The following is a 21890-nucleotide window of genomic DNA, read 5'->3' as shown; positions in this document are numbered from 1 at the left end:
GAATCAGCTAACTGCAGTCAACTGTGAGAGCTTCTGATTTATTTTTCACCAATAGAGAAATTAAAATTCTCTAACAGAAACGTTATAAGTTAAATAACTGTTATAAATTGTTTTATAAGCAGCATTGAAAAATAACCTAGTATTTTGCCTTTGTAACCTGAAACACTAAATATAGGCAAACATTTGCAGGAGATTACTCCTTTGTAACATTTTTTTAATGGTGTTTTCTTGTTGACTTCTGGTACTTGCCTAGACCAGGGGTCTTCAAACGTGGCCCTTTTATGACTTGTGAACTTCAACTCCCAGAATTCCTCAGCCAGGCACGCATCAGGAAGCTGTCCTGGTGTAATTTCTTGGCAAATTTCAGTGGTTTTTCTCTTGCCTCTGTCTTCCCAAGGCTGAGAGAGAGTGACCAACCCAGGGTTCTCACAACTATCTTTGTGTCTAAGATGGTTCTAGAACTCAGGGTACCCCATTTTCTAGCCTCATGCCTTAATCAATATACCCAACTGGCTCTCTAATATACATAAATGGAGAGAGTCATGTAGGAGAGAGAGAGAGACATACAGATAGAAAGGTGGACAGGCAGGCAGACAGACAGACAGATATAAATATTTTCTGAAATGTAACAAGATGCACTGATATACACTGAAATGATGATATGTATGTATGTATGGATGGATGGATGGATGGATGTATGGATGGATGGACGGGCAGACAGACAGACAAGAGACAGGCAGGCAGACAGACAGACAGACAGACAATGCATGCAAATGATTTCCACCTATTCAAAAATGAGTGTCATGTTCAGGTAACTGCTTAGGATCTTTTGGTGTGGAGGATGAAAACTTTGGACACCCTCCAAACATGTTTGAATGATAACATCCATGAACCCCAATCAGTGTCATTGTCAGGCACTATCTGAATTTTAGCTTAGGAGATTGATTGATTGGTTTCTTAGATTTCTATCCCATCTCGTGAGTTAATTTTCCCTACAACAAAAATATTCTGAGTAGGTGGAAGTGAGGACAAATGACCCACCCAAAATTCTGCAGGGAACCTGAATCTTTCTTCCTTCCTCGCTCTTCTGCCTCACTGGCCCCATCTTGGGAAGCATTTTGGAAAGCATCTGTTGTCTGTTGTCACCCTAATGTAGCTCGCTGCACATTTCTGAGTATTTAAAAACTCCCCCCAAATATTTTCTTTAGTAACAAGCACAGAGGAAAAAGCTCTTTAAATACTAATATGCTATATGAGAGAGAGCCTGCATGAGTAGTCACAAGCCCTGAGGCAAAAATCTGCAGAGCTCTGAATATATACACAAAAGGCAACCTTTGTCTAACACTCAAGGCAAGATAATATTCTCTTCATCCCATCTCTTTGAGACAATTAAACATTCATGACAAACTTTAGTTTTGCATCTCTGATAAAGAGCAGCAAAGGAAGATGAAATTGTTGGGCATCTGGAAAATAAGTACTGGTTTATCAACCTCAGGCAAACAGATGTGTTTGTTCATACTCAAGCAAAGAGTGGCCTGCATTGCCAGAGGTACCCTTAAAATGAAATTTCAATTTTTAAGCAAAGGCACACATACACAAAACGTACACCGCCAGATTGCCATATGAATGATAAAGCAGGGATACAATTAGCAATGTATGTGTAACTAAAATAATAATGTAAAAATATAATAAAAATATAAATAATGGTGTCTGTACAAATAAAATCATGTTATGTTAAAGTGTATTGTGTATATTATAATAATAGTAGTAGTAGTAGCAGCAGTAGTAGTAGTAGTAGTAGTAGTAGTAGTAGTAGTAGTAGTAGTAGTAACAACATGGGTTTTGACATGAGTTTGTCAAAAGCAGATCATGCCAGACAAATCTTATTGCTTTCTTTGACCAAGTGACAAAATTAGTGGATCAGAGGAATGCTGTGGGTATAATTTACTTGGGCTTCAGTAAGGCATTTAATAACCTCCAAGGGCCCTTCCAACTTAATAATAATAATAATAACAACAACAACAATAATAATAATCGTGGCAGTGCCTGGAGACAGCAGAATAGACGAGAAAGAACTGGAGAAGATAACAAAATACAAAGACCTACAAATAGAAATAGAAAGACTGTGGCAAAAGCAAGCAAGGGTAGTACCAATAGTAATAGGCTCCTTGGGTGCAATCCCAAAACAACTGGAGCACCACTTTAACACCATTGGCATTGACAAATTTGCCATTAGTCAATTGCAAAAGGCGGCCTTATTAGGAACTGCTTCCATCTTGCGACGATATCTCTAATACCATCAAACATCCACATCTGTCTATCCCAGGTCCTGGGTAAGGACTCGATAGGTAGACAAAATGCCAAATCCAGTCTGAACATCTGGCTGACTGTGCGATGATCCATAATAATAATAATAATAATAATAATAATAATAATAATAATAATAGTTGGAAGGGACCTTAGAGATCATCTAGTCCAACCCCCTGCTCAGGCAGGAAACCCCACCATGTCAGACAAATGGCTGTCCAGTCTCTTCTTAAAAACTTCCAGTGTTGGAGCATTCACAGCTTCTGGAAGCAGGTTGTTCCACTGGTTAATTGTTCTAACTGTCAGGAAGTTTCTCCTTAGTTCTAGGTTGCTTCTCTCCTTGATATACTTTATGCAATATACTTTATTATAACCTGATTTAAGTTATACATATACTATTGCAATTGTCATGTGGTAATTATATTTGCCTGTCTGAAAGTTATTTGCAAACATAGTTTTATGAGTTAAAACAATTGCATTATGGACTGTTATAGAATATTAGCTTACCGGGAATAATTATCTCTTCAGAAATGAAGCATTACATACCTGCAGGTGTTGGCAACAGAAAATGGGGAAAAATAGGGTTCTTTAAAATCAGAAAGCTCCATTTGAGATTCTGAATCTTTGTCCAACTGAATTCTTTGTCATTGCTTCTTTAACGGCTTCCTCAAACCATGTGACGTGATTCTATTCAAATACCTTGTATTTATTCTTTCAATGCAAGATTCAGTGTCCTACATCTTTCACGAAACAAGTAACTTCCATTAAGAAAATTAGTGAGAGAAGCTGAAAGTTTTAAAAATCAAATCAGGGAGAAAAATCTATGCTACAGGTTTACAGATCAGTAACAATTATTGATCCAAGTTTGATCTGATCAGATATAAATCTGATTTTTTTTAAAAAAAACTAAAGTCTAATTCCAGGGTCATTTATACACAGACACAAACAGAGAGGGGGAGGAGAAGGATGGAAAGAATAAGAAATCTTTTTTTTCCCAATCCTAATTATTTGTAACTAACAAAATCAAAAGTCTACTTAATAATTGAGGAAGAGAGAAAAAACTGTCTTTTCATTTTGAAAATCTCAAGTTAGAGCCAATCTACTTTTCATTCTCCCTGTAGCTAACTAAGTCTTTCATATATCCAGGGAGAGGTTCTGAGAGACTTCTGCTTTAGGGAATTTGGTTCTCAATTCAAGATTTTAATTAAAATGCAATTTCAAAAGTCAAAAGTTCCTAGCTTCAGATCATACCATTTTATTACTGGAGGTTTTTTTTTTTTCATTTTCCCGTTTCCTTAAGAAACCTAGGCATTTAGTGAATTACAAAGTGACATCATACTAAGCATGTTAGTTCCAAAGACAAATGGTACTGCACACAAAAGATAGATTTGCATCCTAGATTTTAACTGGGTTTATTTAACCACTCCCTAGTCAGAATTACAGAATAACAAGAGTTGGAAGGGACCTTGGAGGTCTTCTAGTCAACTCCTTACTATGGCAGGAAACCCAATACCATTTCAGACAAAGGGTTGCCTAATCTTTTCTTTAAAACAGTGGTTCTCAACCTTTTTAATGCCGCTACCCCCAACCAGTCATAAGTCGAGGACTACTCAACCGGTCGTAAGTCGAGGACTACTCAACTGTAGTCCGTTTGCAGAATGGGACTTTTGGCGGACTCAGCAGGGCAGAGACAGCCTGGACAATTCCTATTGGCTTTCAAAAGGGAGTAGCACAGCTAAGGAAAAGGGGAAAAAAATGGTAGACTGCGTTGTTTGGCGACCCCCGTGAAATGGTCATTCAACCCCAAATGGGGTCCCGACCCACAGGTTGAGAACCACTGCTTTAAAACCTCCATTATATGAGCATTCATAACTTATTCATCTGAGTTTAGTCCTTATTCACCTGAGAATTTGACTTGCTTATTATCACTGCTTATTTGTCCAGCCAATGTCCCACTTAGTTCTGGCATCATTCATTGTTCAAAGTTACAATGACACTGAACAAATAGTATTTATGATGGGTCTTCATAGTCCCAGCTGTTACAGCATCCCATAATCATATGTCTGAAATCCAGATTCTTGGTGCCCAGCTTGCAATCACAATGTTGCCTACCATGTGACCATGATTTTCCAACATTCCCTGCCAGCTTCCCAGAAGCACAGTCAATAGGGAAGCCAGCAGGAAGTCGGAAGTTGTGTAGCCATGTAATGTGAGGTCCTCACTTAACAATCCACATAGTCCTTTTTTAACAAAGGCAGCTGAGGCTTCCAGAATTGCCATTACTATGAGACACAATCAAGTGACATCGCACTTCATGACGTGTCATTTAGCAATGACAATTCTGATACCTATAGCCATTATAAACTAAGGGCTACCTGTAGTGTCCTATCAACTTTAAGAAATCTCCTCACTACATACTCTGCACAAGTAAACGAATTATATAAATATTCTACACTTGAGCATCTCGTCTCTTCTTGAAGGGATGCTGAAGATATGCAAGAGATTTAAGTCCTTGCATCAGGGCCCTGGGAAACTGGAGCAAATTTTCTGTGATCGTCTTTTGTTTTGATATTCTTTGCTGAACCAAGCCAAGCCTTTTGCTGGAATGTATGAGTATAGTTGGTTTTGATGATATTATGTGCCTTGCCTTTGTCTGCTTTTGTCATTTAGTAAGAACTTTTAGTGTATAAACTTGGACTGAATGTGCTTTATTGTGTGCTTCCAGCCAAGAACAGGTTCTTTTGACTTATATGTCAAGTTTAATAGGTCAGAACAGGCACTTCATTATATACTCTTTATACAATAGTGTGGAACTCTCCAGTCTATATCGATTGATTATTGCATCCTGTTCTGAGCACTGAATTTTTGGAAGGATATTGACAAACTGGAGCACACCCAGAAGAAAATAACCAAGATTTCCAAGGTATTCAGCAGAAGAAACTTATAAGCAACTATTGTAAGCATTGGATATATTTAGACTGGGAAGATATGATAGCTATCTTCAGAAAATGTCATTAGGAAGATAGAGAGAATTGTTCATAATTCTTGCAGAAGTTATAAAAAGAAAGTTCCTGATCTCCAAGATCCTTTCCAACTTTTACATTCTGTGAATTTGTACGTGAAGAATCATAACTTTCTCTCCAAAGACTTGTTTGGTGTTTTGTAGAGAAGCAACCTAGAACTAAGAAGAAATTTCCTGACAGAACAATCAACCAGTGGAACAACTTGCCTCCAGAAGTTGTGAATGCTCCAACACTGGAAGTTTTTAAGAAGAGACTGGACAGCCATTTGTCTGAAATCATATAGGGTTTCCTGCCTGAGCTGGGGGTTGGACTAGAAGACCTCCAAGGTCTCTTCCAACTCTGTTGTTCTATTCTATTCTAATTCATTCTTCCAAGATGTCTCCTGATTTTACAGCTGCAGCTAATAAGGTGTCTTTTGGGGATCAAAAGGAAAAAATATACAAAAAATAAGTAAATAAAAACTACACTTATGGTACATGGTTTTGATCTTCCCCAAATTGGTGGCGAATATTTGCAAAGTTTTTTAACTACCATATTTTGATCAACTCTTAACTAGTCTTCACCAACTTTGCTTTGTTTCTGGTGATAATCAGGAGGAGGCCATTGCATATACTAAAATGTAGTTTTTCTACAAAATATTCTGAAAATGAATGAAATATCCAGTACAATCTTACACAGTGGAAGACTCCATATTTCTTATATCTCTGGGTTCTGTAGATAAACGAAGGCTTTTATATAATCCATGCCCATAGGGTTGCAGATTTAGTCCAAGCTCAGAATAGGGCAGTGTTTTCCAACCTTGGCCATTTTAAGATTTGTGGACTTCAAATCCCAGAATACCCCAGCCAGCAATGGGAGTTGAAGTCCATATATCTTAAAATGGGTTGGGAAACAATGGAATAAGGCACTAAGGAAATTGCTACATGCTATTCAGGTGCTCACCATATGGTGTGGCTTCACACAGATTTAGAACTTTTTAACATCACTACTCCAACTGTCTATTCTTCATTCTGCATTAAGCAAACATGCAAAGTTTTTAAAAGAAGGGTTTGTTTTTATTCATGTTTGGTAACACTATAAATTATCAGCATTATTATTCCAGCAATCAGGATCATGAAATAATCTTCTCTTTCCTTGTTATAATTTATTCCCTTGTCTCTTAAGAATTAGCTATTATCACAAACAGATCACTACTCAACAGCAAGAACCATGAAGAAATTGTTCCTTCTTTCATCTGAAAGAGAAGCTGAATTACCAGGGTAATTCCTTCAGCTCCTGGGATATAGAGTTATGAGCACTAAGATGAATGCTACTTGCTGCTCTTATAGCCGATTTCATTGCACTGTCAATCCAAGCAAAAGGGTAAGTTGTATGCTCTCCTGCAAAATACACCATGCCTTCATTCTGAAACAAAGCCTTGAGAAAAAAGTTATACTGGTATGGGGTAGGAAAAGCAAAGGCCCCCATGGAGAATTTGTCCAGGGCCCATTTCTGAATCACATGCCTGTTGCATACACTTTCAAGGTAATTCTTGGAGATGTTGTGGATTTTTGAAAGATCATCCATAATTACGTCAAGACATTCGTTGTCACTAAGAGGAGCAAAGAAGTCAGCATCGTCATGCAGGGTATATGAGACCAGGAGCACCCCAAGGCCACTAGGGAGGTCATGATTGGGATAGAAGACTAATCGCATTGGGCGATCTGTGATGGACTTCCCACCTCGGATTCCTTCCCTCTCCCAAAATTTGTCTGTGCAAACCAAGGCAATTTTAGTAGCACTTGTATAATGCAATGAGCGCAGAGCATAAGCCTTTAAATGGGAAAGAGGGGGCTGGAATTTGATGAGCCGGGTGGCTTTTGCTGTTGCTGTGACAAGGACATAGTCAGCAATCAGAAATGATGAGTCATCTTCATCCTCCTTGTGGAAAAACACCTTCACATCCTTGCTGGAGCGAATGATCTTTTCCACTCTGCTGTTTAAATGGATTATCCTGGACAGTTCCTTATAGAAGCTGTTGGGCAGCTGGTCAAATCCACCTGTGATTTCCTCAAAACTGAAGAGGTTGAGGTAGAAGGAATAGGAATAAAGACATAAATAAAAGAATAATCGGAATAACCAAGCAACGGAAAAGCCAGATTCACTTAACAACTGTGTTACAAATTTTATATATAATTTATATAATTTACTTGGATTTCAGTAAGGCATTTGATAAAGTAGACCACAACCTACTACTTGATAAGATAGAAAAATGTGGGTTAGACAGCATCACCACCAGATGGATTCATAGCTGGCTGACTGGCTGTACTCAGCATGTGGTCCTCAATGGAACCGCATCTATATGGAGGGAAGTGTGTAGTGGGGTGCCCCAGAGCTCTGTTCTGAGCCCAGTGCTCTTCAACATCTTCATCAATGATTTGGATAAGGGGATAGATGGGGAACTCATCAAATTTGCAGATGACACCAAGCTGGCAGGAATAGCCATCACTCCAGAAAACAGGTGTAAGGTACAGAAGGATCTTGACAGACTTGAACACTGGGCGCTATCTAACAAAATGAAATCGATGAAAAAAGAAAGGTTCTACATTTAGGCAAGAAAAACCAAATGCACAGGTATAGTATAGGTGGTACCTTGCTCAATAGTAGTAACTGTGAGAGGGATCTTGGAGTCCTAGTGGACAATTACTTAAATATGAGCCAGAAGTATGCTGCAGCTGCCAAAAAAGCCAACACAGTGCTAGGCTGCATTAACAGAGGGATAGAATCAAGATCATGTGAAGTGTTAATACCATTTTACAATGCCTTGGTAAGGCCACACTTGGAATACTGCATCCAGTTTTGGTCACCACGATGTAAAAAGATGTTGAGACTCTAGAAAGAGTGCAGAGAAGAGCAACAAAGATGATCAGGGGACTGGAGGCTAAAACATACAAGGAACGGTTACTGGAATTGGATATGTCTAGTTTAATGAAGAGAAGGACGAGGGGGAACATGATAGCAGTGTTCCAATATCTCAGGGGCTGCCAGAAAGAAGAGGGAGTCAAGCTATTCTCCAAAGCGCCTGAAGGCAGGACAAGAAGCAACAGATGGAAACTAACCAAAGAGAGAAGCAACCTAGAACTAAGGAGAAACTTCCTGGCAGTTAGAACAATTAACCAGTGGAACAACCTGCCTCCAGAAGCGGTGAATGCTCCAACACTGGAAGTTTTTAAGAAGAGACTGGACAGCCATTTGTCTGAAATGGTATAGGGTTTCCTGCCTGAGCAGCGGGTTGGACTAGATGACCTCCAAGGTCCTTTCCAACTTTTTTATTATTATTATTATTATTATTATTATTATTATTATTATTATTATTATTACTATTATTATTATTACTATTATTATTTAACAAGTGCAGTGATTCACATTACAATTGTGGCAAGAAAGGTCATAACATGGTACAAAATTCACTTAACAACTACCTTGTTTAGCAATTGAAATTTTCGGTTCCATTGTGGTCATAAGTTGAGGATTAGCTATATTTAGGGAGCTGTCTGAAAGCCTTTAATTTTTGAAACCATTCTCAACAATTCTGTTCCATCTTCTACCTAACAGCCGTTCAGATACTTGAAGATCATGTGTCTTCATAGTTCTCTCTTCTCAAGGCTTAGCATGCCCAACACCTCCCAGCCACTACTCATAAGATTCCTTTCAAGCCCCTTGTCATCATAGTTGCTCCTCCGGATGTTCTCAAGTTTGTCAAGGTCCTTTCAAAACTGCAACGTCTTGGTCAAGACCTGATCAATGAGGTATCTGTGTGTGAACACTGTTTCATAACAATCAAGAAAATACAAAAATCTTACCCATTCTCATCTGAGAAGCTTATGTAACCCAGGACAGAAGTAGAAAATGACACGTAGTATCCGGCATCTTCGTTCAAAAAATCTCCAATCATCTCTACTGCCCCACTGCTCAGATTTCCTTCTTTAATTAAATATTCCTATTAAAGAAAAAAATGGAATTGATAAGGGGGGGAAAATACAAAAGCTTCCTTTTTTGAATTACAGCTAATTTTGTAGGAGAAGAGCAGGCAGAGCTGGAGGGTGGAGTTAAGCATGTCATCAGTTTAGAGTCATTGTGTTGCCACAACCCATTTAGTGTTGAACTTCAGTTGACCAGATTAATATCAGGTGCAAAGAATCAAGACCATTCATAAGGACCCAGCATAGAAGATTTATTCAAGCCTATGCACAAGAATGGTAGTAACAGATTTTATCTTCCTGGGCTCCAAGATCACCACAGATGGGGACTGCAGCCAAGAAATTAAAAGACGCTTGCTCCTGGAGAGGAAAGCTATGGCAAATCTAGACAGCATATTAAAAAGCAGAGACATCACCCTGCCAACAAAAGTACATATAGTCAAGGCCATGGTTTTCCCAGTTGCAATGTATGGCTGTGAAAGTTGGACCATAAGAAAGGCTGAGCGACAAAGAATTGAGGCCTTTGAACTACAGTGCTGGAGAAGACTCCTGCGAGTCCCCTGGACTGCAAGGCAATCAAACCGTTCAGTCCTAGAGGAGATCAACCCTGACTGCTCTTTAGAAGGCAAGATCCTGAAGTTGAAACTCAAGTACTTTGGCCACCTAATGAGAAGAAAGGACTCACTGGAGAAGAGCCTAATGCTGGGAAAGATTGAGGGCAATAGAAGAAGGGGACGACAGAGAATGAAGTGGCTGGATGGAGTCACTGAAGCAGTAGGCATGAGCTTAAATGGACTCCAGAAGATGGTAGAGGACAGGAAGGCCTGGAGGAACGTTGTCCATGGGGTCACGATGGGTCAGACACAACTTCACAACTAACAACAACAAATGCACAAGAATCTGGTCAACTAAAATTTAACACTAATTTGGCACCAGATAAGGGTCAGGAGAATTCAGGAGGGGTTTGGACTTGGTGAATTTGTGGGAACATAACTCTAAGCTGATGACACCTTAACTCCACCCTCCAGCTCTGCCTGCTCTTTTCCTACAAATTTGTTTTTTTTTATTTCATTTACAACCAACTCAAAGCAAATACTTGATCCAGAATCTTCCTTCAATATATAAGGTTTGTCATCTTCTCAAGAAGCTATCATTAAACTCCCAGAGGTGCTTTTTCAAAGGCAACTGGATTTTCTTTGTTTTTCTTGAAGACATTTCTCTTCTCATCCAAGAAGCTTCTTCAGTTGAACTGAACTGAAGAAGCTTCTTGGATGAGAAGTGAAACATCTTCAAAGAAAAACAAAGTCCAGTTGCCTCTTGAAAAAGCACCTTTGGGACAACCATGACCTGGATGACTGAGAATCTCCATAGACATCATTAAACTCAGTAGATAATTTCTGACTTATCTTCAACTTCCTTTTTGTGAAAATATGAAGGGGGCCATGAAAATATTCAGAAGCCATTACAAAAGCAAACAGTATAGAAGCATACCTTGAGCCCTGGGAGAAGAGAAAATATTAGGAAGAGATTTTGCCTGGCTCTTCTCTGACTCAGTGGGGGAAATGAGGATGGGAAGGGGAAACTTGGAAGATAACCTATCCCAGCGGTAGGCAACCTTGGCTCTTTTATGACTCGTGGACTTCAACTCCCAGAATTCCTGAGATAGCTGACTCAGGAATTGAAGTCCATGAGTCATAAAAGAGCCAAGGTTGCCTACCCCTGACCTATCCCAATAAGCCCATTACCCTCATCTTTTTGTAGTTGCCTTAGTTATCTCTCATTTGGATTACTGCAATGTATTCTTAACCAGGTTACTCTTAAGACCATTCTTACCTTGGTAGAATATGAGTCGTATTTCATTTTCAGCCTCGTGCAGTTTTTTGTTGTCTGACAAGAGTCATAAACAAAGGAAGCAAATAAGAACAAAGGAATATGTAAAATTATTGAAGCTATGTTTTGTATGCTCTCTACTCTCAGTACTCCAGAAATGATTTCCAGTCATACAATGCAGGTGGTTCTCAACTTACAACCGTTCATTTAGTGACCGTTCAAAGTTACAATGGCACTGAAAAAATGGCACTGCCATACTATTATTATTATCATTATCATTATCATTATTATTATTATCATTATTATTATTATTATCATCATCATCATTATTATATCTGAACTGAGCAAAATAACATCTTGGCAATACCTACCCTGTCCAGTGCACTCTTGTAGAGCTCTTCAGCAGATTTTCCCAACTCAGTGGGACGCATCGGATATCCAAAAACATTTGGCTTTTCATTCACAGCTGCCACTCTTTCTCTTCTATTTCTGAACAAGTACCAGGCATTTTTATTCGACAGAGCAAAGGGGTTTAGCAACAGATTGAACTTCTTAATATATTCATGACAAATTCTGGTGTATAAAAAAAATGCAAAACAGTGAGTCACTGCAGGTTAATTACTAGACCATGAAAAAGGCAGTAGAAAAAAAGATCGGAATATATTTCTCTGCATCTGGCTTTGTATCCCTCTTAGGTGCTCCGTGCAGATGTTCTTCGAAAGATAACACACACACTTTTGAGTTTTCTGTTTGAGTGGAGATAATGGGGGATTACCTCTAGGTAAATATGAAAAAGTATTTAAAAGAAAGAAACAAGTATTGTTAAGCAAGGCAGTCACTTGGTCCTGAAACAAAGGAGTCACTAAGCGAAACCACCAGTGTGCTTATGATCTTACCTCTGTTTTCCTTTGCTTTACAGAGCTGCAAAGGTTGTAAAAGCAAGGATTGGTCATAAAGTTACTTTTTTATTAATGTCATCGTTGCAAATGGTCATTAAAGGAGGTAGTCACTAAATGAGGATTATCTGTACTATATATAGCACTTTACCAGCAATTGGACTAAATGTTGATTGAAGTAGAAGCTTAATGTGTTGTCTGAAGTTCAGTTTTGTCAATCGCTAGTTTGAGAGCTAGTGTAGGAAGTCTTGTTTAGTCTAGTTTAATGAAGAGAAGGACGAGGGGGGACCTGATAGCAGTCTTCCAATATCTCAGGGGCTGCCACAAAGAAGAGGGAGTCAAGCTATTCTCCAAAGCGCCTGAAGGCAGGACAAGAAGCAACGGATGGAAACTAATCAAAGAGAGAAGCAACCTAGAACTAAGGAGAAACTTGCTGAGAGTGAGAACAATTAACCAGTGGAACAACCTGCCTCCAGAAGCTGTGAATGCTCCAACACTGGAAGTTTTTAAGAAGAGACTGGACAGCCATTTGTCCGGAATGGTATAGGGTTTCCTGCCTGAGCAGGGGGTTGGGCTAGATGACCTCCAAGGTACCTTCCAACTTTATTATTATTATTCCCACTACTAGATTTGAACTTGTGGGGAGTCTTAAATCTCTGTTGTGTGAGATAACGTTCAATGAATTACAATTCAATGTTTAGTTGAAATCTTAGTTCTAAACAGAAAAATGGTGATGGGATAGAATGCCAGTAATCAGGCTTTGTGCTCATTCTTGTGTATAGAGTACAGGGATTGAAAACTCAATGTTTTCAGCTAGTTTACAACAATGCCACCTTGTGATCAAAGCCCAACATCCTTTTTACTTGCATCAAACATATGCGGCATTTTAAAGAGAGATGGGCTTTCCAGTCACCAGCGCCATGTTTTTTGAAAACCCTTGTGGATGCCCCTACAATGTGACGATTGAAAAAAAAATCTATAACTCTGGGAACCTCTTAGGGAGCTTCAAGGCCCTAAGTACCAGGCCACCAAAAGTCAGAAAGCTGCTTGGGCACGTTGGAAAATTGAATATCAAGAGGCATGAGGGGAAGACCTGAGTGAAACTGCTGAAAAAGAAGGACATAAAGAACAGATCCAAAAAGACAGGGGGGTGGGGTGGAAAGGAAGAGAGTTTTAGGTGGAGAGGAACAAGTGATGAGAGAAACCCTGGAAGCCATTATTGAAGCCATAATACTAGAAGGAGGTTATTATTGTTTTCGTGACCTTTTTGTTACCTGTGGGCCTTAGGTAGGCGCATCGCTCCCAATTCCACATACCAATCTTTCTCGCGGTGGGTTTTTATCCGCCCACCAACACGGTCACTGGCCTCTAAGACATGAACCTAGGAGCAAACATATTACAACAGCTTTTCTTGCTTCCTCCTGCCTCCTTCTCTTTGGAGAATTGCTATTCCCCAAACGTAAGAAACTCCAGATTTTTCTGGACAACCAATGGTTCTAATTGATAAAAGAATTCATATTCAGATATCTGTGGGAGGCATACAAGCAGCACTTCTAACAGTTAGCTTAATCTAACAGAATGTTTTCAAATGACCAAGAAACATGAAGACAAAAAAATGCCACCCACAAATAAATCTCTTAATTTGTTCAGATTTTGAACCCTATCAAATACCAGATAACAGAATGTTATTGATTAAATATTTATTGAGACACAGAAAACTGTTATCTGTGTCAATTTTCAGATACCGCAAATACAAAATTTGATGCTAGTTATCAAAAAATTGATTTTTTTATAGAGAGCATGCATTAGGAAGGGTTAGTATAATATACTCAAACACATTTGTTTGTCAAAGTCTGTGAGACATTGGATTCAGTCTTTTGCTTAGCCATCTTCCTCTGTATAAAGCAGTGGTTCCTAAACTGGGGGTAATTTAGGCAAAACCTGGAGGATAATAAGGGACATTGTGTCTCAGTGATTAAGACACTGGAGTTTTACACCGTTAAAGGTTTATAGTTCAGCAGTTTGAGACCCAAGTACTGTGAAATGGGGTGAGCTCCCATCACTTGCCCCAGCTCCTGTCAACTTAGCAGTTTGAAAGCATGCAAATACAAGTAGATGAATAGGTACCACATACGAGCATGCGGGAAGATAATAGCGTACTATGTTTCACCATATGCTCTGTGCTTTGGTGTGATGTCATGCTGACCACATGACCGCGGCAACATCTCCAGACAACAGTGGCTCTTTGGCTTAAGAAACGGAGATGAGCACCACCTCTTAAAATCAGTCACAACTAGTGAAGTAACCCCTCCAACACCCTGGAGGGTAAGGGAGGAATTTGTAAATGCTTGTTTGTGAACTGAAGATCCAATCTGGGACCACTGCTGCAAGGTGCCAGTTGTAAAATAATGCAGTCTTGTTTTATTTTGTATTTGTGAGAACAATGGCATTAGTGGAGACTGGAAAAATGAGTACGTTTAAGAACCACTGGTATACAGTTTGAATTATACTGACCTACCTTTTCTACTCGGAAGTCATGTTGAGATATCACGCTGGAACACAACATTTTTAATACCTCTCCCACCATTCACCACAGGTACCTCTCCATATAGTTGACGGTTAAGATTGCAGATTGGTCTTTTTCATCAACACCATTACCTGATGTCCAGCATCTTTCAGTAATTTGGCAGCAGTGAGTCCACTTATTCCTGCCCCAACAATCACAATTCTTTTTGGCTTTGAAGTTTTTTCCAGCCCATTTCTGGCAATATTTAACAGCTCCTCATAGTTAGGGTCCTCAAAACATTTCCACCAATCTTCCTGTTCATTGGCATGATTTTCAGAGACACAGATGGCTGTAAGAAGTAGTATGGGTGACAAAATTGCTAGAAAAAAAAAACAAGCTATGACTGAAAGATGAAGGAAAGGAGACAGCAAATGAAAATATGTTTTGGCTAACTTTCTGAGTCAGGAATTTAATTTGGAAGCCATGGATCTTTTCTGGAGAAAGTAAATAACCATTTGGTGTTAGCTCACCAGGTGGGAGAGCGGGACATAAAGCACAAGCAACCTCATTTCAAGTAGTTTAAAGAACCAATTAAGAAAACGAACATCACAGTTCTTTTTATAGTCATAACTACTAATATCTGAATGAACAATAGTCAAATTTCTGAAAATATTTAACCAATCTATGAATTTATGCAAACATATAATGGGTGATCATATGAAAACAGCATTTTTTTGCTTATCTATTTAGCCATTCTGTCATCCTACTTTATGAAGAAGACGAAAAGGGACTTTAAAAAAGCAGGATGGAAAGATTATTGATGCCTTTGAACTTTGGTGTTGGACAAGACTCCTGAGAATACCATGGACAGCCAGGAAAACAAACCAATGGATCATCAAGCAAATCAACACAGTGTTCTCAGTTGACACACAAATAACCAGCTCCAGTTATCCTACTTTGGACACATGATGCAAAGACATAGCTCTCTGGAGAAAGCTTGGATGCTATGAAAGGTGGAAGAAAAGAGAAGAAAAGGACAACCAACCACAAGGCGGACTCAGTTACAATGGGGATGACTGCATTATTAGGAGATTTGAAAGATAAAGTTAGACATGGTTAGGCTAAATATTCATGGAGAATGTCTGTGTAGTCACTAGGAGTTGAAAATGACTTGATGGTAGGTAGATGAATCAATGAATCGATCAATCAATCAATGGACTAGCTTAATCAACTATAATCTTGCCCATGAATGCAATATTTTCATTTTGTTTCCTAAAATTCGACATAGTAGGATATTAGTTTGGACCATGAACCTGGAATGAGAAGTAAGATGGCTTTAATCCTTTACTTGTTACTATAGAAAGGATAAAGAGGCCATTTGGTGTAGTGGTTAAGACATTAGGCTAGAAACTGCAGGACTGAGTTCTAGTCCTGCTTTGGGCACAAAGACAGCTGGGTGAACCTGGGCCAGTCAGTTTCTCTCAGTCCTAGAAAGAAGGCAATGGCAAACTACTTCTGAAAAATCTTGCCAAAAAAACTGCAAAGTCTTGTCTAGAGAGCATTCAAGAATCATGCATGGCTGAACATAAGGAGGGAGGGAGCAGAAAGACACCCATATCTGGGCAGCTACAATGTAGAGGACCAATAGATAGCAGCAAATGGATGTACATCTTTTTTGCCACCTAATGGGCTTCTGGTTATTTGCAGTTCAGATATGCTAAGCTATGCTGTGGAGAGGGGAACAAGCTGTCATTTTTCAAGAGCAGCAAACTTTGGTAGTTAAGATGTTGCATTAGGACTTTTGCCCTGAACCCATACTGAGTGACTTTGGGTCAATCATTCTCTGGCAGCCTCAAAGGACAGGACATAATGAGGGGAGATTTTCATGGAAGCCCCCTTGAGCTCTTGGAAGAAAAGTGAACTAGCAGTTTAAAAATAAACAAACAATTTAAAATGCTTAACTTAATCCAGCATGATTTTTTTTTTCTCATCCATGTTGTAAAATCAGAAATATCAAATCCTACTTGGAGTGGGGTGTTGGGGAAGGAATGAAGGATCTTAAGGATTTCCTTGTAGTAACACACTATCTTTCCCCAGTTCTGTCTGTGAAAAAAAAATGGCGAGAAGAATATAGAAATGAATTTTATGAATTATGGAGAACTCAGTGAATCAAGTCTTTTTCTCGAGTCATGGATATTAAGTACAGCCGTTTTTTCCAAACCTGTCTAAAAGCTTTTGAGCTTTGTTTTGGGCAAATTATTTGTTGATTAAGAAATTAACAAATAGAAGTGACTCATGATAACCTTTAACTTTAGATTCCAAAAAAAGAAGATACCTTGGAGCATGTAAAGATATGCTCATAGCCCTGTCGGCAAGTCTTTAACCTAAACAATTTAAGATATTTAATATTAAGATATTTTCCAGGTTTTCAAGAAGAGACTGGACAGCCACTTATCCAAAATGGTATGGTGCAGTGGTCCCCAACCCCCGGTCCATGGACCAGGACCGGGCTGTGGCGCAGCAGTTAGAGTGCAGTACTGCAGGCCACTTTAGCTGACTGTGGTCAGCAGGTCAGCGGTTCAAATCTCACCGGCTCAAGGTTGACTCAGCCTTCCATCCTTCCGGGGTAGGTAAAATGAGGACCCAGATTGTTGGGGGCAATGTAAATATATATATACATTGCTTACTGGTATACACCGCTTAGAGAGTGCTTGCACTTAAAAGCGGTATATAAGTCTCATAAATAAATAAATAAATGCCAGCAACTGGTCCATACAAATAAGTGAAGCCCCATCCACGAGATGCCGGCAGCATGCAAAACCACGCCATCTCCGGTCCACAGAAAAACTTTTCTCCACAGAACTGGTTCCTGGTGCCCAAAAGATTGAGGACCTCTGGTATAGTGTCTCCTGCTCAAGCTGAGGGTTGAACTAGAAGACCTCCAAGATCCCTTCCAGCCCTATTATTCTATGTTCTATTATTACTGCAGAAGGTCACCACATGATCCAGAAGATAGACCTGCCTAAGCAGCTGCCAGCTGAAGCACTTCTAAAGACCTCCTTCCTTTGGATTCCAAAGGAAATCCATCTATGCATGGCTCAAACTATTATTCAAGATTCACCATTATACCTGAATACACCAAGTGCATACAGTCCTAAAATAACCTCTATCCAGAAAATAAAATACTTACAGAACTTGGCCATGTTCAACGCGCAGGATAAGGATGCAGATCTGTGCTCTTATTTATACTCAGGAGGTGTCTGGCTGAGGCCAGCGGTAAATCATAATTAGAGAAAATTGGCTATCTCACTTGAAAACTTTTCAATGGCAAACTTTCCATTGAGTTAGATCCTGACACACCTACCTGGAGGGGGCAGAAAATTCAGCAGAGCACAGCTTGTATTTAAGCATAAAACTCAGTCAAGATATCTGGTACAACTGAACTCCTGCCCTGTAATTTCTAACAAAGGACTCTAACAGCAGTAATAGAATAATTCTAATTCAAGCAGGGAGCATCTTGTTTTTTGAAAGGGGAATGTTTTAAAAGAGAAACAAACCATTTAAAAAACCCCGCAGAAACCACTGAATTTTCAAAATAGGGAAAAGAGATCTCAGGGAGAGCTCCTTTGCGAACCACTTGGGGGAAATGAATCCCAACTTCAATGACTAGAAGAAAAAGAGGAGTTTCAAGCTACCTTTGCTGGACTGGCCATTTCCTTAAGGAGCGGTCAGGACGGGGAAACCCCTTATTACAATTACAATAGGGGGAAAGGAGTACGAGTGTTTATAATAATAATAATAATAGTAGTAGTAGTAGTAGTAGTAGTAGTAGTAGTAGTAGTAGTAGTAGTAAAGTTGGAAGGGACCTTGGAGGTCATCTATTCCAACCGCCTGCTCAGGCAGGAAACCCTATACCATTTCAGACAAATGGCTGTCCAGTCTCTTCTTAAAAGCCTCCAGTGATGAAGCACCCACAACTACTAAAGGCAAGCTGTTCCACTGGTTAATTGTCCTGACTGTTAGGAAGTTTCTCCTTAGTTCTAGGTTGCTTCTCTCCTTGATTAGTTTCCATCCGTTGCTTCTTGTCCTGCCGTCAGGTGCTTTGGAAAATAGCACCTGAAGGCCACCGGTATCTACCACCTGTTTGGTAGATACCGGAGCCATCTCATCTCTCATCACAACCCCTCCTTTTAAGGGCTCCATAATACCAGGAGCCCAGGATAATACAGTTGGAGTGTGTGTGTGTGTGGGGGGGGGGAATTATCCCAGTAAAATTCACTGAAGAATTGAAGGTAGAGATCGGCCCCTTCTCCTTGAATCACGCCTTCACTATTTGCCCACAGTATCATTTGTCCCTTATAGGCTGTGCAACAAAACTGGAGAAATATTAGATATGCCTGCAGAGCGCAAGCAATTTTTAGTCTTAAACAAGGAACAGCTACATGAAGATCTTAGAGACCTCCCTGTCTCCCTCTGGGGATGGGACTCTTCCGAGATAGGATTATTGAAAGGAGCCACCCCAGTCAGAATCCAGGTGAAAAAGGGACCACCCCCGTGCATTCCCCAATACCGAATCCAAACCGAAGTGATAGAGCCCATTAGGAAACTAATTGAGGTGTACCTAAAACAGGGGGTTCTTCGTAAATGTGCCTTCCCTGTAACACACCTATTGTTCCAGTCCACAAGTCAAAATTAGGCCAGTCTTCAGATTCGTCCATGATCCTAAGATTAATAAACAGTCATGTGATGTCCCGCGCCTCGATAGTCCCCAACCCCAATCCTGGTCTATTGGGACACTAAAAAAAAGCAGAACAGAGATCTATGACTGTGAAGTATGTAGCCAACATTGGAACTTCAGTGACGATGGTAGCTGGGTTGGGGACTATCGAGGCGCGGGACATCACATGACTGTTTATTAATCTTAGGATCATGGACGAATCTGAAGACTGGCCTAATTTTGACTTGTGGACTGGAACAATAGGTGTGTTACAGGGAAGGCACATTTACGAAGAACCCCCTGTTTTAGGTACACCTCAATTAGTTTCCTAATGGGCTCTATCACTTCGGTTTGGATTCGGTTCCCCATACCTTTTTGCTTTCACCTGGGGGGATCAACAGTACACATAGACATGCATACCCCAAGGATATACAGAGTCCCCTACCCTTTTTTTCTACAAATCTATAAAGCAGGCCTATCCTCCATTGCCCTGCCAGGGGGGTCCACACTGATTCAATATGTGGATGATCTCCTGCTAGCCTCAGACACTAAACAGATCTGTAAGGCTGACACACATCACTTGCTTTCATCATTAGCACACAGTGGGCATAAGGCATCACCTTCTAAACTGCAATGCCTACAACAGGAGGTCACCTACCTGGGCTATATTATTGCCCCTGGAATCTGAAAGCTAGCTCCAGGGAGGGTTGAAACCATCTTTAAGATAAAAACCCCTCATACAAAAAGACAGGTGCAAGCCCTACTGGGCATCCTAGGGTTCTGCCACCCATGGTTTCCATCATTTGGGGAGTTAGCCAAACCTCTCATTCAACTAACTGTTAAAGACATGCCGGACCAAATTACCTGGACCAAACCACTAGACCTTACTTTTTCAAAGATAAAACAGACGCTAGCATCAGCGCCAGCACTGGGTCTCCCCAATTGCAAAAAAACTTTCCTGCTGTTTATCCACAAAAACTAGGGAGTGGGATCAGGTGTCTTAGCTCAGCAATTCGGTTCCTCACTATGACCAGTAGCATATTATTCAGTGCAGCTTGATCCTGTGGCAAAGGGAATGGTCCCATGGCTGAGAGCAGTGGCAGCCACTGTAGAAATTGTAAAAAGATAAAAAGACCTAGTTCTGGGCCACCCATGGTATCCCATGATGTGTTTGCTATCCTTCTAAAATTGCAAACACAAGCCTTCACCCAGCAACATCTAGCTCAATATGAAGCCAAGCTCTTCACCTCCAATCACATTTCATTCGAGAGGTGTGTGACTTTAAATCCAGCTACGCTATTACCAACAGAGCAATCAAAGGAAAATCTGCATGATTGCCTATATCTTATCCAAGACACAGAGCTGTCCCAACCCAACCTCACCAATGTCCCCCTGTTAAACCCAGATTTTGAACTATTCACAGACGGCTCTTCGTACAGGCATGAAGGGAGTAGAGTGACAGGACCAGTTGTCATTTCTCTCCACGAAATAGTGTGGGCAATGCTGCTCCCTGCTTCTTACAGCTCTCAAGCTGCTGAGCTCACAGCTTTAATACAAGCCTGCGAAGAGGCAAGGGACCATTCTACCAACGTGTATGCAGATTCAAGATATGTGTCTGGAATCTGTCATGCTACCAGAACGCTATGGAAACAACGGGGATTCCTGACTTCATCAGGATAGCCCATAGCACACCACCAAATTGGTCTCTAAATTACTAACTGCTATTCAGTTGCCTTCTAAAATAGCAATTATACACTGCACGGCACATCAAAGGGATAATTCGGAAATAACGAAAGGTAACCACTTTGTAGATCAAGCTGCTAAATGGACTGCTATACAGCCTCTACTAGCAAACCCTGGTCTGCCTTGAGGGTAGACACAGAAATCCCATACAAAGACTTACTGGAGGAGGGGGAGGTGGAACACTGGAAGGAAAAAATAAAGACAGAATTCAGGGAGGGGTTTTGGAGGATCCTTGATGGAAGACCCATAACCCCCCTCTGTCTCTTATGACTTATCTGCCAAAGATTGCATGCCAAACGCCATTGTGGAACTCAAGCAATGGTAAACGCAATAAGGGGAGTCTGGTATGCACCAGGAGTATATCAGGAAGCCACACGAGTAGCAGGGATGTGTAAAACTTGCCAGGCTATAATAACGCTACCTCCAGGAAGGCTACCCACATTGGAGGTAGACCTTGGGCACAACACCCATTCAAAAAATTACAAATGAATTACAGACAGCAGCCCAGAGCAAATGGTTTTCAATACGTCCTTGTATGCAGGGACCAATTAACCCACTGGATTGAGGCTTTCACTTGCCGCCATGCTAGAGCACTAGAAACAGCCAGACATCTATTAAAAGATATAGTACGACGATTTGGGGTGCCCAGCATTATAGACATGGATAGGGGGAGACATTTTATAGCACAGGTCCTCACCCACATATACCAAGCCCTTGGTATCACACAAAAGTTACACACACCCTTTTCCCCAACTAGGACTGGAGGGACAGAAAGAGCTAACTGGGAAATAAAGACTCTCCTGGGTAACATCTCCTGGAGATGCATTTTACATGGCCACAAGCCTTACCTATTGCCTTGCTTTACATCAGAACCAGGCCTTTGTGAGACATGGGTCTTTCACCCTTTGA

General features: G+C 40.3%; 1 protein-coding gene across 1 annotated transcript; it reads right to left on the bottom strand.

The window, feature by feature from the left end:
• Window positions 1-6581: 6581 nt before the first annotated feature.
• LOC120315924 (L-amino-acid oxidase-like) lies at window positions 6582-17821 on the bottom strand. Its single transcript, XM_039360966.1, has 7 exons — window positions 17712-17821; window positions 14674-14900; window positions 13290-13396; window positions 11491-11692; window positions 11123-11176; window positions 9173-9309; window positions 6582-7386 (listed from the first exon to the last, which is right to left on the bottom strand). The coding sequence occupies exons 1-7, from the start codon at window positions 17722-17724 to the stop codon at window positions 6582-6584; spliced, it is 1545 nt and encodes a 514-aa protein (XP_039216900.1). The 5' UTR covers window positions 17725-17821.
• Window positions 17822-21890: the final 4069 nt, after the last annotated feature.

This window comes from Crotalus tigris, unplaced genomic scaffold (genome assembly GCF_016545835.1).
Source record: "Crotalus tigris isolate CLP2741 ecotype Arizona unplaced genomic scaffold, ASM1654583v1 scf7180000019189.1338056, whole genome shotgun sequence".
Classification (NCBI taxonomy): domain Eukaryota; kingdom Metazoa; phylum Chordata; class Lepidosauria; order Squamata; family Viperidae; genus Crotalus; species Crotalus tigris.
The sequence above is the reverse complement of the archived record's forward strand: the minus strand, read 5'-3'. Positions and strand labels throughout refer to the sequence as shown.